General features: G+C 46.5%; 1 protein-coding gene across 2 annotated transcripts in view; it reads right to left on the reverse strand.

The window, feature by feature from the left end:
* Positions 1-27,670, reverse strand: part of LOC119961436 (gastrula zinc finger protein XlCGF26.1-like) — a 37,626-nt gene extending 9,956 nt beyond the window's left edge. Inside the window, exons 1-3 of one of the 2 annotated variants that reach the window (XM_038788809.1) lie at positions 27,617-27,670; positions 26,033-26,114; positions 16,495-18,006 (exon numbers count right to left, since the gene is read on the reverse strand). In XM_038788809.1, coding sequence (XP_038644737.1) covers positions 16,495-17,912 — 1,418 coding nt within the window. In that variant the 5' untranslated portion in view covers positions 17,913-18,006; positions 26,033-26,114; positions 27,617-27,670. The remainder of the gene's footprint in view (positions 1-16,494; positions 18,007-26,032; positions 26,115-27,616) is intronic. The other variant, XR_005459658.1, reaches the window with a different exon arrangement.
* Positions 27,671-27,954: the final 284 nt, after the last annotated feature.

A 27,954-nucleotide genomic window follows, 5' to 3' on the forward strand; every position in this document is an offset into this window, starting at 1 on the left:
CGGGGGAAAGGAGAAATGTGTATATGTGTTTACTGAATATGCCAGGTGTTTATCTATTTCTTCTTTTTGTAGTTACTGGGGGGGCGGGGGGGGGGGGGGGTTGGTTTTGGGGGTTAGTGTGTTTTTCTTGTTGTCGTCGGTAATATTGCTTTCTTATTTTCTGTTTTTGATATGTTTTTGAAAATCTCTGACAGACAAATTAACAGCACAAAATACTTCAAATCTGTTTGAACTCTCCAAAGTAAACAGCGCCACTAACCGGACAATTCAAAATGATGTTAACTAAGAGCTAAGGTGTACCAGTGATAAATAAATCAAATCTTACATTATTGCAAGCTGCTACTGACATGAAAACAATGAATACACTGATCGAGGTTCCACAAGGGGGGTCTGGCCAAATGAACTATCTCTCAAGGACACTTTTACCCCAGAACAAACTATTATCTTACTCTGAGACCGACCACAAAATGCTGCTGGCCATGATCCAATTAAGCACCAAACAGCCACCAGAACTGTTTGCAGCTTTAAACTTGATCCTACCCAAACCTCAGTCCAAAACCTCAATTGCTAACAAAGGCATGTCAATCGTTGCCTCTCCTCCGTTAACGATAAATCCAAGCCTTGCATTCACTTGAAAAAAAAATTCCAGAAGATTTCTTTCTCGTGTTGAAGATGGCCATTTTTAGAGTTTCAGATTTCATGGTTGCAGACTGGTCTACGATGAAGGCCAGCCTCCTGGCTACAGGGATACGGGACAAGTCACGTATCGCTAAAAAGTTGCCAAGAACTGTCAACTTGAGAAAACTGTTATTAATCTGAATGTTGCTTTATTAATTTTAAGAAATTAACATATCTTGTTAGCTGTGTTTCCTTTAACAGAATCGACTAGTTCATCTACAGAAAACCAAGATACAGCGCAAAACTGGTTCAGTTATATATTCAATAAGTTATTGTGTTTGATATTTTAAAATAAATGTTTAGAATTAGCTTGGAAATTAAAACTTCAGAAAAGTAACTCTGATTAAAGCAAATCCATAGAGAGAACATATTGTTCTAAGAGACTTGATAACGGGAATTTGGCAGCAATCCAACTTTTACTCCCAGTCCATTTGAGTGACAAATACAATAAAAAGTTCAGAGATGAGAATGGCATCATTCCAATTTATCCACCCTATACGCCCCTTTTTGTCTCTGCAAGAAAATTAAACCTTTCAACAGCTTTTATGTATAATCCAAAAGATGTCAAAGACTTGACAATTCACATCCAATACAAAGTTTCATTATTATTCATTTATTAGTGAATTATTATTAATAATTTATTAATAAATTACATAATCAATTTTGATCATCATTTTACCATTTATTACTAGATCATATGTTCAACTTCTTATTGTATAATCATTTTATTTGTATCCATGAAATTATTATTATTAATTGTTTATTGCTGAATTTTGTAATCATGATATCAATTTTAAATCAGTATATCAATGTTAAGATCTGTAAATGTTAACCGGAATACTCATTTTTAGATATTTGACTGGCTTTGTAAATGTACCAGATTCACATCCAAAAATCTATTCTCCTGTGTAGCTGTATTCATCATTTACATAACATACCAATGGGCTAAGTGTATCAAAGAACTATTTGCTAAACGCTGGGGACCAACTGTCAGAATGATTCACACTAACTCTACTGCACCCCCAATTGATGAATTTGAGATGAAATACTATTGTTGAAATGTTACTGATAAATCAATTATTTGACTGTATTATTAACATATTGTATAATTTATTAATACTGAATCAGTAGAATCAAATTTGATTAATTTATTAATTGTTATTTTGTAATAATGATTCTTTAAGAATTTTAATTATTGTTGAAATGCTTGTTGCAATGCTAAGTGTCCATTCTATTGTTTAAAACTGCAATGACAATATGAATGAGTTATTCTTTGTGCTTTTACCTATCCTATCACATTAATGATGTATTTTATCTTATTCTGATATATCTAACTTGATCTTTCGATTTATCAAAGGGCCGAACTGTAGAAGCTAGGTATTTCAAATATACCTAATATAGGTAAAAGATAGCTGTTTAAGCGTAAATATTAAGCCCCAGTTTTAAAATTAAGCATTAAAAAACACATATTCTGCAAATTCATTGACATAGTTTTAAAGTAACACAGAAGTCTGATAGGACAAACACTTTTCATTACATTTCTCCAAGGACAAGGGCTGGATCCATGGCAATGAGGTGGTAGGAGTGAAGGTTCTCCTGTTCTCACGCCGTTCGAGATTAGGGTGAATCACATTCCATAACTTATACAAGGTGAAACATTTTAGACTATGTTGCCTTGTTTTTAATAAATGGACATTTAATAAATGGACAGTTCGAACATCGAATCAAATATATTTGATTCCAACATTCTCAAAACAACAATTTTATAAAAGCAGCTCCGAGACTTGCATTCGCTCCCAGTCAATTCTCACCCTTGTTTTCAAATCCCTCCATGGCCTCATATCTCCCTGTGTCTGTCATCTCCTCCAGCTCCACAACCCTCTGAGATATCTGCACAGCTCTGATCCTGGACTCTTGTCCACCCCCCCCCCCCCCCCCGATTCTAATTACTCCGCCATGGTTTTAAGTTCCCTCGGCCCCAAGCACTGAATTCCCTCCGTAAACCTCCCCATCTCCACCTACCTCCTTTCATACTCTGTAAAACTCACCTCGTTGACCAGGTTTTTGGTCACCTGTCCTAATATCTCCTTTTGTGTCTGGGTGTCTCACTTTGTTTGATAATGTTCCTGTGAAGTTGACTGGGATGATTTATGATGTTAAAGGTGTTATATAAATAGAAGTTGTTGTTGTTGACTGTAACCCTGACCTCCTGTTTTACAATATCCCATTGGTTTCAGAACAAACTCTATCTCTGATGTTTTGCCCCTTGCAGGTTTGCAGCCTCTATAAAGACGGCGGCGATTAACTCAGGCCTGTAACCGGGAGCAGGCCGCAGCTGTCCTCCCGCTCGATGCAAAGCCGGGTGCGGAAACTTCTTATTGGGATTTGGAACCTCCACCGAGTTTCATTGAACCCACCCGAGTCCAGCATTGGCACTGCGCATACTCCAGCTCATGATGCACAAGGAGTGATTGACGGCAGGTCTGGACCAATAGGAAGAAAGGGGTGTGCGTGGCGGTCCTCCAAGCAATCGGAGTGAATGAGGGGCGGGGCTGAGCCCGGACTCCCACGTGAGCTCTAGCATGCGCAGTACCGTTGATAACTCATAATTCCAGCAGTTGGGCGGAAACCCGCAGTCGGTCACATCGTCCTCGGGTGAGTCATGAGGGAGGAATGGAGGCGGCGGATGGGTCGGGAAACTTCATAAAAACTCCGTGTTGGCCCCAAATACGAGGCTCGGATACAGCAGTTGAACCGGCGAAAGCTGCTCGGGCTTTTCCCCGAGACAGGCCCGGGTGGCCGGGCGCATGCGGCGGGAGGGAGAGCCCCGGCTTTGCTCCGCCTCCCATTCACTCTGATTGGCTGGAGGATCTGTCGCTCTTGTTCGGTCTTCCAGCTCCGCCCCCGCTTTCTATTGGTCTGAATCTGCCGTCAATCAGTCCCCGGGCATTGTGAGCTGGAGCAAACCCTTCACCATCATTGTCAGCTCCCTGGTTTGCAGCTGCGGAGCTTCTCCGTCTCTCCCGGGAACAGGCCCAGGTTAACGGGCACCATCCTGCTTCACACACTGGAGGGTGGTTCACATCAGAGGATGAAGGAGGGGGATAATAAATAAGAGCTGACACTTTGCACTCAAATCAATGAGGACTCTGATCTGTGGGAAGGAAGGAAACCCTGGCAGGTGGGCGGGGAGGATTCACAAACACCCGCTGGAGGCCCCAAACTCCCAATAAGACCCATTGACTTTATTGTCAGTCTGCAGACAAGAGCTGGAGAACTGAACCCAGGCAGAGGAGAGGGAGGAAAAAAGGAAATGGTGCAGATGGTGAGATGGGTTTGGATTTCAGTCCAGGGAGGATGGAGAGTGTGTGGGACGGGGATTTACAGCTTTGGGGGAACAAGAAAGGAAAAAATGTTCCAGAGACACTACGATTGCCTGATCAGAATTTCTATCCTGGACTGACAGTGATGGCTTTTGTAAACTCCTTTTACAGGATATTGGAAGTGGAGAATTTGCACACAACAAACTGAACCCAACAGAAAGGTTTGTCTCTTTGCGAATTCTATCCTGCATTGACAGTGATGACGTTTGTAACATGAGAGATTACAGCGATCAGGAAAGATTAAATGGAGGGGGGCAATGTGAGAGATTGACCATGGTTTAGCACACTGGGCTAAATGGCTGGCTTTGAAAGCAGACCAAGGCAGGCCAGCAGCACAGTTCAATTCCCGTACCAGCCTCCCCAAACAGGTGCCGAAATGTGGCGACTAGGGGCTTGTCGCAGTAACTTCATTTGAAACCGACTTATGACAATAAGAGATTTTCGTTTCATTTCATTTCAACAAACAACAAGTCATAAATACAAGATAGTTACGAATAAATCCAAGTGGACAATACGGACAAAATTATTTATCACAGGTTCAGAATGTGCAACTCATTACCATGGAAAGGAGTTGAGGAAAATGCTGAGATGTTTTCAAAAGGAAACAGGACAAGCACATGAGAGAAAATGGAATCGAAAATCAGGAGAAAGGCTGAGATTTGATAGGTGTGACAGTCGGAGATGTGTGCCGAGTATTGACAGCAGCAGAATCCGTGACAGAATGGCCTGTTTGTGTCTTATATATTCACAATATTTCAATGTAATCTCCTTTTACAGAATATTTGCAGATGCAAACATCATGTCGAGATCTGACAGTCACTTGATTCATCAGGACCGGCCTTTCAATGTGGAAGGAGAAATGTTTGTCTGCTTTGTCTTTTGGTAAAAATTTTGAAAATCACTGTGATTGGAAAAGCACCGAGACACAGACATTTAAGTAATTTTCCAGTTAGCTGGAACTGAGCTTTAACCAATCACAAAGCATGAAATTCAATTGCAACATTTACATCAGGGAGACACCGTACTCAGGCTTCAACTGATGATCCAAGTTGGAGAGACATAAGGACATTCGCACCAGAGGAATCAAGAAGCAGCAATAGGACATTCAGCCCCGTGAGCCTGTTCTACCATTTAATAACATCACGGGTGATCTGATAGTGACGTCAAATCTGGATCCCACCTGCACCTGATAACTTGTCAATACCCATGGAGAAACCATGGAAATGTGGGGACTGTGGGATGGCATTCAATTACCCATCTGAATTGGAAACTCATCGACGTATTCACACTGGGGAAAGGCCGTTCACCTGCTCCATATGTGGGAAGGGATTCACTCGGTCATCATACCTCCTGACACACCAACTTGTTCATACTGATCAGAGACCTTTTAAATGTGCTGACTGTGAGAAGAGCTTTAAAAGCAGAAAGGATTTACTGACACATCAACGCACTCACACTGGGGAGAGGCCATTCACCTGCTCCGAGTGTGGGAAGGGATTCACTCTGTCATTCCACCTCCTGACACACCAACTTGTTCATACTGATCAGAGACCGTTTAAATGTGCTGACTGTGAGAAGAGCTTTAAAAGCAGAAAGGATTTACTGACACATCAACGCACTCACACTGGGGAGAGGCCATTCACCTGCTCCGTGTGTGGGAAAGGATTCACTCAGTCATCCTCCCTCCTCAGCCACCAACTTGTTCATACTGATCAGAGACCTTTTAAATGTGCTGACTGTGAGAAGAGTTTTAAAAGTAAAATGAATTTACTGAGACACCAACGCACTCACACTGGGGAGAGGCCATTCACCTGCTCTGTGTGTGGGAAGGGTTTCACTCAGTCATCATTTCTCCTGGAACACCAACTTGTTCATACTGATCAGAGACCTTTTAAATGTGCTGACTGTGAGAAGAGTTATAAAAGTAAAATGAATTTACTGAGACATCAACGTACTCACACTGGGGAGAGGCCATTCACCTGCTCCGTGTGTGGGAAGGGATTCATTTGGTCATCATTCCTCCTGACACACCAACTTATTCATACTGATCAGAGACCTTTTAAATGTGCTGACTGTGGAAAGAGCTTTAAAAGCAGAAAGGATTTACTGTCACATCAACGCAGTCACACTGAGGAGAGGCCATTCACCTGCTCCGTGTGTGGGAAAGGATTCACTCAGTCATCCTCGCTCCTGAGCCACCAACTTGTTCATACTGATCAGAGACCTTTTAAATGTGCTGACTGCGAGAAGAGTTTTAAAAGTAAACAGGATTTACTGCGACATCAACGCACTCACACTGGGGAGAGGCCGTTCACCTGCTCCGTGTGTGGGAAGGGATTCACTCAGTCATCAATCCTCCTGGCACACCAACTTGTTCATTCTGATCAGAGACGTTTTAAATGTGCTGACTGTGAGAAGAGCTTTAAAAGTAAAATGAGTTTACTGAGACACCAGCGCAATCACACCGGGGAGAGACCATTCACCTGCTCTGTGTGTGGGAAGGGATTCACTCAGTCATACCACCTCCTGGAACACCAACTTGTTCATACTGATCAGAGACCGTTTAAATGTGCTGATTGTGAGAAGAGCTTTAAACGCAGAAAGGAGTTACTGACACATCAACGCACTCACACTGGGGAGAGGCCATTCACCTGCTCCGTGTATGAGAAGAGATTCACATGTTCATCCCAGCTTCTGCAACACCAGCGAGTTCACACTGGACAGAGACCGTACTCTTGCCCCGTGTGTGACAAGAAATTTACTCAGTCATCTCACCTGATGACACACCGACTTGTTCACATTGATCAGAAACCTTTTAAATGTTCTGACTGAGAAAAGAGATTTAAAGGTAAACCGAATCTGCAGAAACACCAGCGAGTTCACACTGAAACAGAATCATAGAATTTACAGTGCAGAAGGAGGGCATTCGGCCCATCGAGTGCACCGGCCCTTGCAAAGAGCACCTTACTAAAGCCCATACCTCCAACCTAACCCATAACCCCACCTAACCTTTTTGGACACCTAGGCAATTTAGCATGGCCAATCCACCTAATCTACACATTTCTGGACCTGTGAGAGGAAACTGGAGCACCCACGCAGACATGGGGCGAACATGCAAACTCCGCACAGACAGTGAGCCAAGCTGGGAATTCTGGGACCCTGGAGATTTGAAGCAACAGTGCTAACCACTGTGTACCGTGTGGCCCACATGTCGGAGCGATTCTGGGGAGAGGCTGTTTAACTTCTCCGTGTGTGGTAGGAGATTCACTCAGTCAAACAACCTGCACAGACATCAGCAAGTTCACAGGCAACAGCAGGGTTTGGATTCAGCTGTTGTTGCTGCTGTTAGTCACATCCAGGACTGAATGATGCCTGGACGTCTGTTTCCAGTGGGGCTCCACAGTTTCCGGTATATATCAATGATTTGGACTGAAATGTACACACCAGGATTATACAAAAGTTGCTGATGTGTTTCAGACAATGAGGGAGAAAGTCATGGACTGGAAATTTAGATAATGAGAAGTTAGGAACACACTTCAGTGAACTCCCGATAAAAATAAGGTCACTTCAGGATAATGGAAAAAACTGATTGGTGAGGAAGCAACAAATAAACCTTTTTTAAAAAAAAATAAGTTCAGAGTACCCAATTATTGTTATTTATTTTTCCAATTAGGGGGCAATTTAGCCTGGCCAATCCACCTAACCTGCACATCTTTGGGTTGTGGGGGTGAAACCCATGCAGACACGTGGAGAATGTGCAAGCTCCACATGGGCAGGGACCCAGGGCCGGGATTCAATCCCGGGTCCTCAGCGCCGTAGTTCCACTGCTAACCACTGCTCCACATGTTGCTCTAGCTAAAAATAATTCTAATAACTTTATTGAACAGTTCTCAAATGGAAAGGCACTTGACCACATTAAAACTAAGGATCTGCAATAGACATTTGATCTAGCAAGTCATATATTTAGGGCATAGTTAGAAACAGAAGGCATTCATTTAAAGTGATTAGAAAAATAAGCAATGCTGAGCAAGGTGAGGAGAGTGGGCAAAGAATACAATGAGCAGCATGGTGGTTAGCATAAATGCTTCACAGCTCCAGGGTCCCAGGTTCGATTCCCGGCTGGGTCACTGTCTGTGCGGAGTCTGCACGTCCTCCCCGTGTGTGCGTGGGTTTCCTCCGGGTGCTCCGGTTTCCTCCCACAGTCCAAAGATATGCGGGTTAGGTGGATTGGCCATGCTAAATTTCCCGTAGTGTCCTAAAAAGTAAGGTTAAGGGGGGGGTTGTTGGGTTACAGGTATAGGGTGGGTTTGAGTAGGGTGATCATGGCTCGGCACAACATCGAGGGCCGAAGGGCCTGTTCTGTGCTGTACTGTTCTCTGAGGAACAGTGTGAGATTATGCACTTTGGAAGGAGAAATGGAGGTTAGACTATTTTCTAAATGGGAAAATGCTGAGGAAATCACAAGCACAAAGGGTCTTGGGAGACCTGGTTCAAGATTCTCTTCAGGTTAACGTGCAGGTGCACTGCAGCCTCACGGCGCCAACGTCCCAGGTTCGATCCTGGCTCTGGGTCACTGTCCGTGTGGAGTTTGCACATTCTCTCCGTGTTTGCGTGGGTTTCGCCCCCACAACTCAAAGATGTGCAGGGTAGGTGGATTGGCCACGCTAAATTTCCCCTTCATTGGAAAAAATGAATTGGGTACTCTAAATTCAAAAACAAAATGTAAAACCAAAAGGTTAATGTGCAGGTTCAGTCGGCAGTTAGGAAGGCAAATGCAATGTATTCATGTCGGGAGGGCTAGAATACAAGACCAGGGATGTACTTCTGAGGCTACATAAGGCTCTTATCAGACCCCATTTGGAGTATTATGAGCAGTTTTGGGCTCCGTATCTAAGGAAGGGTGTGTTGGCCTTGGAAAGGGTTCAGAGGAGGTTTACAAGAATGATCCCTGGAATGAAGAGCGTGTCGTATGAGTAACGGTTGAGGACTCTGGGTCTGTACTCATTGGAGTTTAGATGGATATGGGAAGATCTTATTAAAACTTACAGGATACTGCGAGACCTGGGTAGAGTGGACATGGAGAAGATGTTTCCACTTGTAGGAAAAACTAGAAGCAGAGGACACAATCTCAGACTAAATGGGCGATCCTTTAAAACAGAGTAAGAAGTCTTACAACACCAGGTTAAAGTCCAACAGGTTTGTTTCGATCACTAGCTTTCGGGGCACAGTTCCTTCCTCGGGTGATGAGGAGGAATTTCTTCAGCCGGAGGGTGGCGAATCTGTGGAACTCTTTGCCACAGAATGTCATGGAGGCCAAATCATGAGTGTCTTTCAGATCGAGATAGATAGGTTCTTGATTAATAAGGGGATTAGGGGTTATGGGGAGAAGGCAGGAGAATGGAGATGAGAAAATATCAGCCATGATTGAATGGCGGAGCAGATTCGATGGGCCGAGTGGCCTAATTCTGTTCCTATGTCTTACGATGTGAAGAGAAACATTCTGTGCTGCATGTGGGATCATGAATGCACTGCTCGAAAATGTGGTGGAGGCAGATTCAATTGATTCCTTGAAAAGAGAATTGGTCAACTATCTGTTACTGTCAGATCAGCCATGACCTTATTAAATGGTGGAGCAGACTGGGCTGAATAGCCAACTCCAGCTCCTTGCTCATCTGTTCGTATCCTTTGAGGAGAAAAATATCTGCAGAGTTCAGGGCCATTGACAGGGGATTGTGACTGTTGCAGAAAGTTGGCACAGATACAATTTGTTGAGTGCCTTTGTTTTGTGCTGTCACCTTTCTATGCCACTGTGTTACATAGAACAGTACAGCACAGAACAGGCCCTTCGGCCCTCGATGTTGTGCCGAGCATTGTCCGAAATCAAGATATCCCACTCCCTGTCATTCTGGTGTGATCCATGTGCCTCTCCAATAACCGCTTGAAAGTTCCTAAAGTGTCTGACTCCACTATCTCAGCAGGCAGTCCATTCCGCACCCTAACCACTCTCTGAGTAAAGAACCTACCTCGGATATCCCTCCTATATTTCGAGGGCAGCACGGTAGCATAGTTGTTAGCACAATTGCTTCACAGCTCCAGGGTCCCAGGTTCGATTCCCCGCTGGGTCACTGTCTGTGCGGAGTCTGCACGTTCTCCCCGTGTGTGCGTGGGTCTCCTCCGGGTGCTCCGGTTTCCTCCCACAGTCCAAAGATGTGCAGGTTAGGTGGATTGGCTATGCTAAATTGCCTTTAGTCCAAAATTGCCTTTGGTGTTGGGTGGGGTTACTGGGTTATGGGGATAGGGTGGGGGTGTGGGCTTGGGTAGGATGCAGTTTCCAAGAGCCGGTGCAGACTCGATGAGCTGAATGGCCTCCTTCTGCGCTGTAAATTCTATATCTACATCTCCCACCCTGTATCTTATAGTTATGCCCCCTTGTAACAGCTACATCCACCCGAGGAAATAGTCTCTGAACGTCCACTCTATCTATCCCCCTCACCAATTTATAAACCTCTATTAAGTCGCCTCTCATCCGCCTCCGCTCCAAAGAGAAAAGCCCTAGCTCCCTCAACCTTTGCTCATAAGACCTATCCTGCAAACCAGGCAGCATCCTGGTAAATCTCCTTTGCACCCTTTCCAATGCCTCAACATCCTTCCTATAATGAGGTGACCAGAACTGCACATAATACTCCAAATGTGGTCTCAACAGGCTCATGTATAGTTGCGGCTCTTAAACTCAAGCCCTCCGTTAATAAATGCAAACACACTATAAACCTTCTTCACGGTTCTATCCACTTGAGTGGCAACCTTCAGAGATCTGTGGACATGAACCCCAAGATCTCTCTGTTCCTCCACATTCCTCAGAATCCTGCCATTGACCCTGTAATCCGCATTCAAATTTCTCCTACCAAAATGAATCACCTCGCACTTATCAGTGTTATGAGGGAAATGCAGTGCACCAATGCAAGAGAAGCAGATTGCTCCCTTGATATGGATTGGATTTGTTTATTGTCACGTGTACCGAGGTACAGTGAAAAGTATTATTCTGCGAGCAGCTCAAACAGATCATTTTGTACATGAAAAAAAGTAAACTAAAAAGAAAAAACATAATGGGGCAGCACAAGGTACATAATGTAAATATATAGACAAAGGCATTGAGTGAAGCATACAGGAGTGTAGTATTAATCAGGTCAGTCCATAAGAGGGTCGTTTAGGAGTCTGGTAATAGCGGGGAAGAAGCTGTTTTGAATTTAATCGTGCATGTTCTCAGACTTTTGTTTCTCCTGCCCGATGGAAGAAGTTGGAAGAGTGAGTAAGCTGGGTGGGAGGGGTCTTTGATTATGCTGCCCGCTTTCCCCAGGCAGCGGGAGGTGTGGATAGAGTCAATGGATGGGAGGTAGGTTTGTGTGATGGACTGGGCTGTGTTCACTACTCTCTGAAGTTTCTTGCAGTCTTGGGCCGAGCAGTTGCCATACCAGGCTGTGATGCAGCCAGATAGGATGCTTTCTATGGTGCATCTGTAAAAGCTGGTAAGAGTCAGTGTGGACATGCCAAATTTCCTTTGTTTCCTGAGGAAGTATAGGCGCTGTTGTGCTTTCTTGGTGGTAGCGTCGATGTGCGTGGCCAGGACAGATTTTTGGTGATGGAAACCCTGTGGCCCAGTGCAGGAGAGGCTGGTTGTTGGGCAGTGTGAGCTGAACATACGTGGCTGGATAAAGACTAAGGCAGATGTCAAGACCCTTGGAGTGAAAACAGGTCTGGAGGGAGTGGGTCAAAAAACCTGGGGAGTTGCATTTTGCATGAATCGTGAGTGTGATCCAGTCACAATTATGAACAATAAACTAAATCTATCACTGGTTTGATGATATGAGTTACCGTGTCCCAGGTGTTGTAAATACTGTACATACTGTAGATCAGCCTGCATGCTGCCCATGTCTAAGTGATATCAGAATAATGTGCTTCTGTATTAAATAAAGTATCCAAACCTCTCATTGTGCTTCATGCCCAGCATCTTGCCTAACTGTGGATCTTCTGTTTTGCTGACCTAGAATCAGAATCTTCCTGTTTACTATTTGCCCTATGGCGGCTGTGTTACCCAGAATCCCCTGCTCTGCAGGAAGTTCCCTATCAGTGAGTGTATGAGGCCAGTGCACAGGTGCAGTGTGGGTGTGTGCTCTGAGCATGCTCAGTGTCAGTCATGGTGAGAGAGTGAGGAGGAGCTGGGTTGAACACAACAATGTATACCCCTGTGAGAAGGGCATCTCCCAGTCTCTGTTTGACTCTCCTGCAGCTTCCTGTCATGGTTGAGTTGGACAAGGAACTCTCATTATTTGAGCTGGAAAAGGCCATTGATTGCTGAGCAAGCAGAAAGGTGCCCAGCAAGGATGGAATTCCAGCTGAACTGCTCACACAGAAAGTCCCATCGACTGTCACACCTTCCTGCCCTCCCCTTTTGGGCTGTGAGACTGGTCCATGGAACATGTGTGATGCAATAAAAACAGCAGTGACAGAGGAGACAGCATCAACTACAGGGACATCTCACTCCTTAGAGTCAGGGGAAGACCTTCACTTGGGTGATATTTAAAAGATTAATCTACTTGCAGACTGAGTTTATCCAGAAGCACAGTGCGGTTTCTGTGCTGACAGATCTACAGTGAACATGATCTTCTCCACACACCAGCTACAAGGGAAGAGAACAATTGGGATTTGATCTGAAGTGTCAGTGCTGAGAAAGTGAAATGTTCTAATTACTGAGTGAAAGTAAACCTTTCAGTGTGAATCACAATTTACTGGGACAATTGGAAAAGGCACCAAAACGTTTCAATCTCTGAAGATAAACTTCAGCCTTGAAATTATGTTTCGGTGATCACAAGCTGTGGGAAGCTTTGTGAATGTTTCCTCTTCCCTTTTGTAAACAAGCAGAGAAGTTAACCCTTTCCCCTGACAGCACGGCAACAATTTGAAATAAAGACTTTGTCTTTTAAAGATTTGGCTTCAACCCATTTGTTGGGGTCATATTTCCGGCAGTGCGAATCATCGTGGGCGGGATGGAAATTTTGCTGGAACATTTTTTTATAATCCTAATCTTTATTGTCACAAGTAGTCTTACATTAACACTGCAATGAAGTTACTGTGAAAAGCCCCGAGTCAGCACATTCCGGAGCCTGTTCAGGTACACAGAGGGAGAATTCAGAATTGTCATGTGAGAGTACCTTTAAGAACTGGGTGTATATCAAATTGCTGTAGTGAAGACAGACAGCCCAGCTCCACCCACACTCTGATATCACTGCAGCTATTGATAAACACCCATTTCTTAAAGGTACATGTCAGAGGTAGGTTCTTTGCTCAGAGAGTTGGGGCGTGGAACGCACTCCCAGCTATGGTAGTGGAGTCGGACACTTTAGGACTTTCAAGCGGTTATTGGATAGGCACATGGAGTGCACTAGAATGGTTGAAGGTTGTTTTGGTCTTAGTTTCAGACTAGTTCGGCACAACAGCGTGGGTCGAAGGGCCTGTACAGTTCAATGTTCTATATCCCCACATTTCTCCGGTTTGCCCATGGTGCCGGTGTCCTTGTGTCTCTCCAGATTGGACAAACCGTTCAAACCTCGTCCATACACCGAACACGTGTACATAGTCTCTTTGCTGTGAATGGTGTGATTTATTTTCAGGATGTGTAACTGGTAAAAGCTCTTTCCACGGTCAGTTCACTGGAGCACTCTGTCGTGTGTGTGGCTCGGTGCTTTCTCAGGCACACCCATGTTTGAAATCTCTTCCCACAGACAGAACGGACAAACATCTCTCCTTCCACATTCAAATTCAAGTCCAGATGAACTGAGTTATTCTGTTAATTTTCTGTCTGAAAATCCTCTTCTGAGCCCCAGTAAAACGGCTGCAGTCACTCGTAATCTACCTGGTGTCTCGAAGATGAGATGACTGACTGGATCCCTTCCTACACTCGAAGCAGGTGAATGGCTTCACTCCAGTGTGAGTGTGTTGTTGTTTCTGCAGATCATTGCTGCTTTAAAGCTCTTCCCACATTTAGCACACGAGTGTGAACACGCTGGTATCGCTGCAGGTTTGATAATCAAGAAAATCCTGTCCCACACATGATGCAGGTGAGTGTGAGTGCGTCAATGAATTTCAACGCAATGTGTAATTAAATTCTTTGCCACAGTCCCTACACTGGAACACTCTCACTCGGGTGTGTGTGTCCCTGTGCTGTTCCTGTCACACTGATGTTTGAAATCTTTCCCACAGACAGAACAGACAAACATTTCTCCAGCCACATTCAAAAGATATTCAGGTCCTGATGAATTGAGTGACTATCAGATCTTGATGTGATGTTTGATTTGAGTTTCCTTTCTGTCAATCCACTCCTTGTGACCCTATAAAACCAATTTGCCCAGGTTAGCCTAGGACAGAAACGTAGAACAGATCATTCTAGTTCCCAGGATTTAAGTATTGCTCTCTTGTTTCCCAAAGCTGCAAATCCCAGTCCCACACACTCTCCCCTTCCCACAAACTCACCACAATGATTTCACCGTCACCAATACTCAGATGAACATTGAATTCCAGATTATTGAATTTACCCTCCACCAATTACCATGATGGGATTTGAACCCTTGTCCCCAGAACACGAGCCTGTGTCTGTGGATTGCTGATATAGTGAATCCCCATGGAGAGTGGTACTGGCCTGGAACTCAATGGTTACACTCAATGACCAATAATATCCAGGTTCTGATTAATCAAGTGACTCTTTCTGTTTTGAATGTCTTGTTTGATTTCACTTTGCTGTGTTTAAATCGTCCCCTTGTAACCCCCTGTCAAAGGAGTTTCCAGAATCCATCACTGTCAGTCCTGCTGAGTGGACAGGGCTCACCACGCATGCGCCCTGCTGCACACAGCCCCCGATGAGGATGGTGGTGGTTAACTGGGGAAAGGCTCTGCAGGAAAACCTTCCTGCTCGAGACTGGTAATTTCTTGTTTTAGCTTTGAGGCCTCCACTGGGGGTGTGTGAAGCCTCCCCTCCCACCCACTGCCCCTAACGCTGCCTCCGCCTATCCGCCTCCTTCCCGCCTGAAGATGAGACAAACAAGCGCCTGTCCCTGGACATGAGCCGCACTGCGCATGCCCCACATCACAATGCCCGGGGAGTGATTTGACGGCAGGTCCAGACCAATAGGAAGAGGGGGCGTGACTGGAGGACCGAGCAGGAACGGCTTCCAAGCAATCGGAACTAATGAGGGGCAGGGCTGATCCCGGATCTCCCTCATTGGCTGAGACTCTGCATCATTTTGAGTTCTTCCCATTGGCCACATGGGCACGGGTTCCACAACCTCATTTCCTGCCTGAGAGGTGTTAACCAATGGGAGGAATTGGAGGACCGGATGGTCCTCCAGCCAATCAGATTGTGGACTTTGTGTGAATGAAGATTGAGCTTCACAAAGACTGAACCTTCTTCCTGTGTCAAACCTCTGAGGAAAACACTTTCTTTTCACTTCAATGGACTTCTTAAGATTCAATTGACCCTTCTACAGAACTGTTACAACAAGGGACAACAAACTCTGTTTCTGATGCCACAGATGTGGCATGGTGGCACAGTGGTTTGCACTGCAGCATCACAGGGCCAGCAACCTCAGTTCAATTCCAGCCTTGGGTGACTGTGTGGAGTTTGCACATTCTCCCCGTGTCTGTGTGGGTTCCCTCCCTGTGCTCCAGTTTTCTCCCACCATCCGAAGATGTGCAGGTTTGGTGGATTTGTTATGCTAAATTGCCCCTTGGTGATCAAAGGTGAAGTGAGGTTACGGGGAGAGGGCAGGGAGAATGCGCCTGCAAAGAGGGGGGGGGGGGGGTGTAGGGTTGGTGCAAACTCGATGGGCCGAATGGGCTCCTTCTGCACTGAAGGGATTCTATGATGCTGCCAGACATGTTATGTTCATCCAGCATTTTCTGTTTTTACTCTATATCACACACATTTTTGATCCACTAATTTGATTTATTGAACCACTATACCATCAACTACTGGGAGCAGTGTATTGGTGTTGCAGCTTTTCTATAGAACTTTCTCTCAAATCTGATCTAATGGGAGGCAGAGGCAGCTGATCGGATTGACTCAATCTCAGTCACAAGAAGCTCCACAAGCTCCTCACACTTCTTGTTGGAGGTGAGGTTGGAAGAGACACGGGGAAGCGAGAGTACTTCAAAAGGAACTAACTTGTGTCAGAGATATTAACAAGTTTCAACACTCTGCATATTTAACAAAAATCTAATTTATTTGACTTTTAGCCAGAATATTATGCCCTGTAAATGGGGTGGAGTTTGTTATCAGCAGAAACAATCCCAAATTAATATGTTTCAGTCCTGAATGTGATGAATAGCAAAATCCAATTACTGTCGTTACTTGTGGCCTCGTTGGTGTGTCAGCACATGTGATGACTGAGTGAATCCCTTCCCACACTCTGAGCAAGTGAACGATCTCTCCCCAGAGTGAATTTGCTGGTGCTTCTGCAGGGTTGATGACCGAGTGAATCCCTTCCCACACTTGGAGCAGGTGAATGGTCTCTCCCCAGTATGAACTCGCTCGTGTCTTAGCGGGTAGGGTGACCGAATGAATCCCTTCACACACTTGGAGCAGGTGAATGGTCTCTCCCCAGTGTGAACTCGCTGGTGTCTCAGCAGTTCGGATGACTCAGTAAATCCCTTCCCACACTTGGAGCAGGTGAATGGTCTGTCCCCAGTATGAACTCGCTCGTGTCTTAGCAGGTGGGATGACCGAGTGAATCCCTTCCCACACGTGGAGCAGGTGAATGGTCTCACCCCGGTGTGAACTCGCTCGTGTCTCAGTAGGGACGATAACTGAGTGAATCCCTTCCCACACGTGGAGCAGGTGAATGGTCTCTCCCCAGTGTGAACTCGCTGGTGTCTCAGCAGTTCGGATGACTCAGTGAATCTCTTCCCACACTTGGAGCAGGTGAATGGTCTCTCCCCAGTATGAACTCGCTGGTGTCTCAGCAGTTCGGATGACTCAGTGAATCCCTTCCCACAGGTGGAGCAGGTGAATGGTCTCTCCCCAGTATGAACTCGCTCGTGTCTTCGTAGGGCCGATGACTGAGTGAATCCCTTCCCACAGGTGGAGCAGGTGAATGGTCTCTCCCCGGTGTGAACTCGCTCGTGTCTTAGCAGGTTGGATGACATAGTGAATCCCTTCCCACACTTGGAGCAGGTGAATGATCTCTCCCCAGTATGAACTCGCTGGTGTCTCAGCAGTTCGGATGACTCAGTGAATCCCTTCCCACACTTGGAGCAGGTGAATGAACTCTCCCCAGTATGAACTCGCTGGTGTCTCAGCAGTTCGGATGACTCAGTGAATCCCTTCCCACACTTGGAGCAGGTGAATGGTCTCTCCCCAGTATGAACTCGCTCGTGTCTTCGTAGGGCCGATGACATAATGAATCCCTTCCCACACTTGGAGCAGGTGAATGGTCTCTCCCCAGTATGAACTCGCTCGTGTCTTAGCAGGTTGGATGACCGAGTGAATCCCTTCCCACACTTGGAGCAGGTAAACGGTCTCTCCCCAGTGTGAATTCGCTGGTGATTCAGCAGGTGGGATGAAGTGCTGAATCCCTTCCCACACTTGGAGCAGGTGAATGGTCTCGCCCCAGTGTGACTGCGTCGATGAGTTTCCAGATTGGATGGGGAAGTGAATCCTTTCCCACAGTCCGCACATTTCCACGGTTTCTCCTCAGTGTGACTGCATTTGTGGCTTGTGAGGCCTGATGATTGACTGAATCCTCGTCCACACACACAACACGTGTACGGTTTCTCCGCAATGTGAACGATGCTCTTTCCTTCCATGTTCAAAATCCTATGATGTTCAGGATATGATAAATTGAGGGTGTGATGTTTTGGTTTGAGATTCCCGACCTTTGAAGCTTCCCCTTCGAACACCCTGCGAAACGGATTCAAAACAGAAAATAGGGAATGAGAGAGAACCCACAAAAACACAAAAGCAGGTTGTCAAATTGAGATGAATGAATCTGGCCATTTGTGGGGCCGGCACTGGAAAAAAGTGACCATGAAAACGGCTGGAATGTTATAAAAACCCAACTGGCCTCTTTGGGAGGAGAGAGAAAGAGGTGAAGAGGGATGTTGTGTATCTACAAGACATATTAAGAGAGTAGTTGGCAAAGCAAATTCGATTTTGAGCTTCATAAACAGTAATATTGACACCAAAGCTATGCTTCCGGTGGCACAGTGATTAGCACTGCTGCCTCACAGCGTCAGGGACCCGGGTTCAATTCCAGCCTTGGTGACTGTCTGGAGTTTGCACATTGTCCCCGTGTCTGCGTGGGTTTCCTCCCACAATCTAAAGAGCAGCAAATTAGGTGGATTGGCCTTGATAAATTGTCCCTTAGTGTCCAGGGATGTGCAGGTTAGGTGGGGCTATGGGGTCACAGGGACAGGGTAGGGGTGTGGGCAGAGGCAGGGTGCCCTTTCAGAGAATCAGTGCAGACTCGATGGACTGAATGGCCTCCTTCTGCACTGTAGGAATTCTATAGTTCTAATTCTATCCTGTGCATCTTTCTAAAGCTCTGGTCACCACTCTTCAGGAAGGATGTGAAGGTTCTTGGAGAAGGTGCAGAGGAGATTTACCAGAATGGATCCAGCAAAGGAGGTTGAGGGGAGATTTGATTCAGGGACACAAGATTATGCCAGATTTCCATCGGGTGGACAAAGAAACTCTGTTTCCATTAACTGACTGTACAAGCAGTCGGGACACAGATTTAAAGATTTGGGTAAAATCTGGATTGAACTATATAAGATCCTGAGGGGTTTTGACAGGGTGGATGTGCAGAGGGTGTTTCCTCTTGTGGGAGAATCTGGAACAAGGGGGTCCCTGTTGCAAAATAAGGGGTCACCCATTTCAAATGGGTGACAGTGCGGAGACTGCACATTTTCCGTGTGGCTGTGTGAGTTTCCTCCGATTTCCTCACACAGTTCAAAGATGTGCAGGTTAGGTGGATCGGCCATGCTAAATTGCCCCTTCGTCTCGAAGGATGTGCACATTGGGTGGGATGGGGCGGACCTGAGTGGGGATTGTTCTTTCGCAGGGTTGGTCCAGACTTGAGTCCGCTCCAGTCACAGCCGGACTCTGCGCATGTGCAAAATTGTGTAATGTGGATCTCGCACATTCTCAGCTGCAGTGCATGTTGGGTGATTAACCCGCCATTGAAATCTATATTGTTGATATAAATCATGCTTTGTGAACCGATTATTACTGGTAACATTGGACCAATGTGACAAATGTATTAAATCAATCAAACAGCACCTAAATAGTACGGGCCCTCCATCACAGTTCTGTCCTGGGTGTGATTGACAACAGTGACGACAGTGAGATGTGAATTCATTGGGGGTCTCAACAGGTTGGGTGAACAAATGATTTTTGTCCCCATAGACCGAACTGTTAAACTGCCCCTCGCCAATAACAATGTGCTGAAATTGGATCAAACAGTTTGAGCTTTTAAAGTTGGAGTGTTAACCCGTGGGGAAACTGAGGAAATCCCTTTGCACATGTGAAGTGTGTGAGTGATCTCCGTCTGAACTGCTCCTGAACTGCACATTAGATTAATTAATGACTAACTCATATTTATTCTCATCCAGTGGAAACATCTTCCACTTTTCTATCATATCAAACCTTTTGATAATCTTAAAGGATCAGGCCATTGTTTATTCCCTTTTCCAGAGAAAAGGGATTTTTAGACGTAGGTAATGGTTCTGCCATTCATACCCCCCCGGACCTATCTTTTATTTCTTCACTTGTTCTGTTAGTTTACCTACTTGTCTCATTGTCACCCAGTTTTGCCTTGCACTATTATCCTCTTTGTCATTTAAAAAAACCATTAAAGACTTCCGGTTGTGGCTATGCGGAGCTAAGTCGCACGTTCGGCAGCTCCCGCTAGCAACGGACTTTTGGGCTCTTTTCAGGGCCCGTAACGGCGCTTGTTCGATGTTTCCCGGTGTGGGAAGGGGACAGCAACATTCCCCTGATAGTGTATGGATTGGACCAGGAGTGGGGCAATTAAAAAAGTGACATTTAAGCAAAGAAAGGTGCGAGGGAGGAGGACCAAGGTGGCGGCGGGCGGGAACCAGGCAGCGTGGATGCAGTGGAGATAGTGGCGGTGATGGATGCGGAGAAGGCCTTTGATAGGGTGGAATGCGGGTACCTGTGGGAGGTGCTGAAAAGGTGCTGGTTTGGGGAGGGGTTCGTCAGGTGGGTGAGGTTGCTATATGAGGGCCCGGTGGCGAGTGTGGCCACGAACAGAAGGAGGTCAGAGTATTTCCGGCTGCACCGGGGGACGAGGCAGGGGTGTCCCCTGTCCCCCCTGCTCTTTGCACTGGCGATCCCCTGGCCATGGCGTTGAGGGAGTTGAGGAACTGGAGGGGGTTAGTGAAGGGTGGGGAGGAGCATCAGGTGTCGCTTTATGCGGATGATCTGCTGCTATATGTGGCGGACCCGGTGGGGGAATGCCGGAGGTGATGCGGATCCTTAGGGAGTTTGGGGATTTCTCCGGGTACAAGCTCAATATGGGGAAGAACGAGTTGTTCGTAGTGCACCAAGGGGACCAGGAGAGGGGCATTGGTGAGGTCCCACTAAAAAGGGCGGAGAGGAGTTTTGTGTGATGTGTAATGAGGCAGACTTGATTGAGGCACTATGGAAATTCATCCCAAGGAGGAACAAAGAACAGTACAGCACAGGAACAGGTTCTCGGCCCTCCAAGCCTGCGCCGACCATGCTGCCCGTCTAAACTAAAATCTTCTACACTTCCGGGGTCCGTATCCCTCTATTCCGATCCTATTCATGCATTTGTCAAGATGGCCCTTAACCGTCACTATCGTCCCTGCTTCCACCACCTCCTCCGGCAGAAAGTTCTTCTGTGTATAAAACTTACCTCGTACATCTACTCTAAACCTTGTCCCTCGCACCTTAAACCTATGCCCCCCAGTAATTGAAAACATGCTAAAGGGAGGACAAGGCATCCATGGTTGACGAGGGATGTCAAGGACAGCATAAAAGCAAAAGTATACAAAGTGGCGAGGATTAGTGGGAAGCCAGAGGATTTGGAATCCTTGGAAAGCAAGCAGAAGACAACTAAAAAAGCAATAAGGGGAGAGAAGATGAAATATATGGGGCTGTTTAGCACAGGGCTAAATCGCTGACTTTGAAAGCAGACCAGGGCAGGCCAGCAGCATGGTTCAATTGCTATACCAGCCTCCCTGACCAGGGGCCGGAATGTGGCGACTAGGGGCTTTACACAGTAACTTCATTTGAAGCCTACTTGTGACAATAAGCGATTTTAATTTCATGAATGCAAGCCGCTGGCTCCCTACCGTCCTGGAGCTGGACCGATCCAGTGAAACACCGTATTGAAGTCCCCAGCTACCTAGTAATATGAAAGAAGAGAGGAAGAGATTTTTCAATATATAAAAGGTATATATATATATACCTTTTAATATATAAAAGGTAAGAGAGAGGCAAAAATAGACATTGGACCACTGGGAAATGTGGCAGGAAAAGTAATAATAGGACACAAAGAAATGGCAGAGGAACTGAATACTTACTTTGCATCAGTCTTCACGGTGGAATACCCCAGTGGAATTCCAAAATTCTGGGAAAATCAGGGGCAGAGGTGAGTGCAGTGGCCATCACTAAGGAGCAGGTTCTCGGTAAACTGAAAGGTCTGAAGGTGGATAAATCACCTGGACCGGATGGACTACACCCCAGGGGCCTAAAAGAGATAGCTCAAGAGATTGTGGAGGCATTGGTGGTGATCTTTCAGGAATCACTGGAGGCAGGAAGGGTCCCACTGGACTGGAAAGTGGCAAATGTAACACCGCTGTTTAAGAAGGGAAATTATAGGCAGGTTAGCCTGATTTGGTAATTGGGAATATTTTAGAGTCCGTTACTAAAGATGGGATCGTGGAATACTTGGAAGTGCATGAAAAAATAGGACAGAGTCAACACGGCTTTGTCAAAGGAAGGTCATGTCTGACAAATCTGTGAAGAGTTCTTTGAGGGGGTAACAAGGACGTTCGATTTCCAGGCCTTTGACAAGGTGTCGCACAGGAGACTGTTAAATAGATTAAGAGCCCATGGTGTTCAGGGTAAGATCCTGACATGGATCTCGAACAGTAGTGTTAGAATTTGATGTGAGGATTGGTTGTGAATTTCCTGTCTGCAAATCCCTTTCTACGCCCCTGTGAAAGAAGTTTGCAAAGGCATCTCTCCTGGTTTGAGTTTGCCGTGTGTAAATCCTCCCCTACTAATCCCCTGTAAAAGGAGTTTCCAAAATTAATCACTGTCAGTCCAGGATAGAAATTCACAACATTCTCCCCTCCTGCTCCCGGGTCCAGGCTGACCGCTCATGCCCCCTCCCCCCCCCCACCCTCGCTGCCCACTGATCCTCGTTGTCATAACTGTCCCTTGATTTGATGGTGACGTCTACTCAGTGTTGCGAGTTTCTGCCCTGGGTCTTCATGTGGCTGAACAGAGCCGCAGAGCTTTGGACACATAGGGCAGGATGTCCAATGAGACAGTGAAATCCGGAGAGCAGGATTGGCTTCCTTTTCTTTCCATCTCTGCCACCGCTTTGCATCATCAATAAGACATTGGGACTAAAAGACTAATCCAGTTTGATGGACAAGTTGTCTCCATTCTGAACAATGGGAAACAAGCTCCTCCCACTCATTGAAACATCGCCCCGACAAAGATGAGAAACGCGCATGCGCCCTGCTGCACATCCAATAAAAATGGCGGCCGTTAACTCGAGCCGAACATGAGGAGCTACAGCTCCGCTCGGTACAAACTGGGTCCCGGAAACGCATTTCCCGAGGTTTGCGACTTACAACAGCTTTACACAAAGTTTCCGCCCGCCCCCGCGATGTCACGCTTCCTCCATGTTGTGGAGATGCTGGCGTTGGACTGGAATGAGCACAGTAAGAAGTCTTACAACACCAGGTTAAAGTCCAACAGGTTTGTTTCCTAAAACATATCTGTTGGACTTTAACCTGGTGTTGTAAGACTTCTTACCATGCTCCTCCATGTTGTTAAATGCCTCCTACCAATTTCGGATCTGAAGAAGACGCTCTTCTCCTTCGCCATTACCCACACTGCGCATGCTTCAATCACAGCGGATCCCACCCCTCAGTCACTCCAATTGGTTGGAGGACCAGCCGCTCCCAGTCGATCCTCCAGATCCGCCTCCCCTCTTCCTATTGGCCGGGAGTTGCCGTCAATCACCCGGGCATTGTGACGGTTCCAGATGGTGAGACCGGCCACAGGCTCAGGTTGACTGGCTGATTGTCCAATAATAACAGTGAGAGTCTCAGTGGGACAATCAGACAATAATAGTGGAGATGGGGCCCAGAGGGGAAACAGCAAAGGATTCACTCACTCCGAGAGTAACAAACACAGTGTCTGTTCCAATAAGTCAGGCTGCAGTGTGTGAGTGAACACATCTTTGGATCCAATGTAGAATCATAGAATCCTACAGCGCTGAAGGAGGCCATTTGGCCCATCGAGTCTGCCCCGACCCACTGAAAGATCACCCTACCGTGGCCAATCCCCCACTCTAACCCCGTAACCCCACCCAGGGACAATTTATCACAGCCAATCCACCTGCACATCTTTGGACCGTGGGAGGAAATCTTTGCAGCCACGGGAAGAATGTGCAAACTCCACACAGACCGTGACCCAAGGTCGGAATCAAACCCAGGTACCTGGTGCTTGAGGCAACAGTGCTAACTACTGAGCCACCCCCGTAACTCTGTCATGATTAGACAATAACCTGCCTGTTATTCCAATTCTGGTGTATGTTCCTCTGTTACTATTATTATTAGACAACAATCTATCTGATATTCCAATTCTGGTGTGTGTTACTCTGTCACTGTTATCATTAGAAGTAATAGGAGGGCAAAATGCAAGGTAGCAATGATATTTTGAAGTTTCTGGGTTACAATGAGTGTCACTGGGAGATGTGTGATAAAATAGGAATGGAGACATATAAAGGATTACACGGTGGCAGTGGTTAGCACTGCTGCCTCACGGTGCTGAGGACCCAGGTTCGATCCTGGCCCCAGATCACTGCCATGTGGAGTTTACACATTCTTCCCGTGTCTCCATGGGTCTCACCCCCACAACCCAAAGATGTGCAGACTCGGTGGATTGGCCACTCTTTTGAGGTCCACCAACAAAATAGAACAAAGGAAACAAACTTAGGGACAAAGCAAAAAGGGCCACTCCAGTTAGGGGCACTGCCAGAACGTAACAAAGATCAGCAGAAACTTAAAAACATCCAATGACAGTGCATTTAAAGCGGTCAATAAAGCACCCCAACCCCTGCGGTGCCCACCGGGCATGGAAGGCTTTGATGGTGCCCATGGACACTGCATGCTCCCTTTCTAGGGACATCCAGCTGCAAATGTAGCCGCGGAAAGGGGCAAACAGTCTGGTCAGATGACCCCCTCGGTCGTCTGCTGCCTGGACCTATAAATGACGCACTTCGCCAGGCCCAGAGCAGGTTCACAAGGAGGTAAGTGGAGCTGGTTCGCGAGGTCTTCGGCCCAAGTAGGACTCAGCAAAAACACAGTCCGTGCTCCCACCCTGGAACGACCACCCAGTGGAATCCACCTCCTCCCTGCTGGTGTGTGGAGCCTTCAGTCCGGGAGGGGGCTCAGCAAACACACTGTCTACTCGATCCCCCTGACCTGGAACAAGCACACCGAATCGAATAAGGAAGGTTTTGTCCTTGCTGAAGGCAGATGTTATCTGCCTTCAGATATTATTTAAACGATAAAATATTAAAGCATGCCGCTGTTCAGAGAGACTTGGGTGTGCTAGTGCATGAGTCACAGAAGGTTGGTTTACAAGTGCAACAGGTGATTAAGAAGGCAAATGGAATTTTGTCCTTCATTGCTAGAGGGATGGAGTTTAAGACTAGGGAGGTTATGTTGCAATTGTATAAGGTGTTAGTGCGGCCACACCTGGAGTATTGTGTTCAGTTTTGGTCTCCTTCCTTGAGAAAGGACGTACTGGCGCTGGAGGGTGTGCAGAGGAGATTCACTAGGTTAATCCCAGAGCTGAAGGGGTTGGATTATGAGGAGAGGTTGAGTAGGCTGGGACTGTACTCGTTGGAATTTAGAAGGATGAGGGGGGATCTTTTAGAAACATTTAAAATTATGAAGGGAATAGATAGGATAGATGCGGGCAGGTTGTTTCCACTGGCGGGTGACAGCAGAACTAGGGGGCATAGCCTCAAAATAAGGGGAAGTAGATTTAGGACTGAGTTTAGGAGGAACTTCTTCACCCAAAGGGTTGTGAATCTATGGAATTCCTTGCCCAGTGAAGCAGTTGAGGCTCCTTCATTACATGTTTTTAAGGTAAAGATAGATAGTTTTTTGAAGAATAAAGGGATTATGGTGTTCGGGCCGGAAAGTGGAGCTGAGTCCACAAAAGATCAGCCATGATCTAATTGAATGGCGGAGCAGGCTCGAGGGGCCAGATGGCCTACTCCTGCTCCTAGTTCTTATGTTCTTATCAGTTGGGAGGACTGGGCCGGTCCCTCGGCCCAGCAAACAAGTAGTCCAAGGGCTTTACTCCCACCTTGTTTTTGAAGTTGCCTCCTTGTTGTTGTCATTCTCTCCCCTCTCCTTCCTTCTCTCACCTCTCCTTCCTCCAGGCAGCTCAGCAGCAACCAGCACCGGAAACAGGCAGCAAACTGAGCAACCGAGAGCGAGAGGGAACAGCAACAGAGAAAGGGAGAGAACAGCAGCAGCCACTCTCCACAACAGCAACATCCTCACAACACCAAAGTCTGCACTGGGAGTGCCAGCTTCGGATTGGCCATGCTAAATTGCCCCTTAATTGGAAACAAATAATTGGGTACTCTAAATTCATAATAAAAAATAATAATACTCACCTCTTGTCACAATTTTGGTGTTTTCAAGCTTACAATCTGCTGCAACCTTCGGCTGGAAAGATATTAGAAGCTTTGGAAGCACCTGTAAAAAGAAATTACACTGGTCAGAAATGTTAGTCGAGGTTAGAAATTAAGATCAGGCAAACCTTTATCTTGGTTTGAGTTTGCTGGGTGTAAATCCTCCCCTTCTAACCCCCGGTAAAAGGTGTTTCCAAAATCCATCACTCTTCAAGTCCAGGATAGAAGGTCCAAACATTCTTTCCCCTTGTTGCCAGTCCCAGGATTACTTAATGAGGGTTTTACTTGCTTTGGAGGCAGTTCAGTGAAGTTTCACTAGTCTGATTCCTGGGATGCGAGACTTTGATTTATGGAGCAAGATTGAGCATGTTTGGTCTGTACCCGATGGAGTTTAGAAGAATGAGAGGTGATCTTATTGAAACGTCTAAGATTCTGAGGGGTTTTGATAAAATAATATTTTCCCACGTGGGGTTCAAGAACTAAGGGGGACAGTTTAAAGATAAGCGTTCTCCAATTTGACACTGAGGTAAGGAGAAATGTCTTCCCTCAGAGGGTCATCAGTATGTGGATAAAAGTAAATTGCTGCGGATGCTGGAATCTGGAACAAAAACAGAAAATACCGGACAATCTCAGGAGGTCTGACAGTATCTGTGGGGAGAAAAGGGAGCTAAAGATTTAGGGCAGCACGGTAGCATGGTGGTTAGCATAAATGCTTCACAGCTCCAGGGACCCAGGTTCGGTTCCCGGCCGGGTCACTGTCCGCACGTCCTCCCCATGTGTGCGTGGGATTCCTCCGGGTGCTCCGGTTTCCTCCCACAGTCCAAAGATGTGCGGGTTAGGTGTATTGGCCATGCTAAATTGCCCGTAGTGTCCTAAAAAGTAAGGTGGGGGGGGGGGGTGTTGTTGTTGGGTATAGGGTGGATACGTGGGTTTGAGTCGGGTGATCATTGCTCGGCACAACATCGAGGGCCGAAGGGCCTGTTCTGTGCTGTAATGTTCTAATGTTTTGAGTCTGGATGACTCTTTATCAAAGCTGAGTTTGTGGAGTAGTGGCGTTGGGTCACTGAATATACTCAAAGCCGAGTTAGTCTTTTTTTATCTACTGGGGAGTCAAAGATTTTTGGGGGAAGGCAGGAAAATGTGATTAAGGGCACATGCGGATCAGCCATGCCTTTAGTGAATGGCAGAGCAGGGTCAATAGGCCGCATGGCCATTCCCTGCTGCTAATTCTGATGTTATTATTCTTCTGTTCTTCGGATTGCCATACATGACAACAGCACCGTTCCCCTCTGGAGGGGCCTGTCAATCATCGACACAATGATTTTCTCTCCTGGTCACCGGGAGCCTGAAGCATCGCCTCTGTTACGTCATCAAGATGGCCTCTCAGCCGCTCCGCTAAACAAAGATGGCGGCCGTGGAACTGGGCCTGATACCGGATAAAAGCTCCGGAGCTGCAACCGCGGGATTTGCAGTCTTAAACCGGCCTTGCGACCAGCAGGGGGTGTTTATGAAGCCGTCACTCCCTCCCCACCCCGGCTCCCGGCTCCATTCCTCGCTCCGCCTCACCGACTGTCACCGCCCCAAACAGCCGCTCCCGCACTCGCAGACCTCCGAGCACAGTGACACTGCGCATGCTCCAGACACAGTCCAGCATTGCGTCTGCGCACTGTGCTCCTGTGACGTGTAGGGCACATTCACAGCCGCATGGAATGATGGGTAATAGCCGCACGATTGAAACTGCAAACAGTAAATACAAAATAACTTGGTTACCGATTGATAAACATAATCAAGCAAATTATTGTCAATGGGTATTCTGCTATTCTCCATTTCTCGAAATGATTGAATTCTGCTCTCCTGTGGAACAATGCAGAACTTAAGGTGCTTTTTCCCCATGGGTCCTTCCT

Source organism: Scyliorhinus canicula, unplaced genomic scaffold (genome assembly GCF_902713615.1).
Source record: "Scyliorhinus canicula unplaced genomic scaffold, sScyCan1.1, whole genome shotgun sequence".
NCBI classification, from domain to species: Eukaryota; Metazoa; Chordata; class Chondrichthyes; order Carcharhiniformes; family Scyliorhinidae; genus Scyliorhinus; species Scyliorhinus canicula.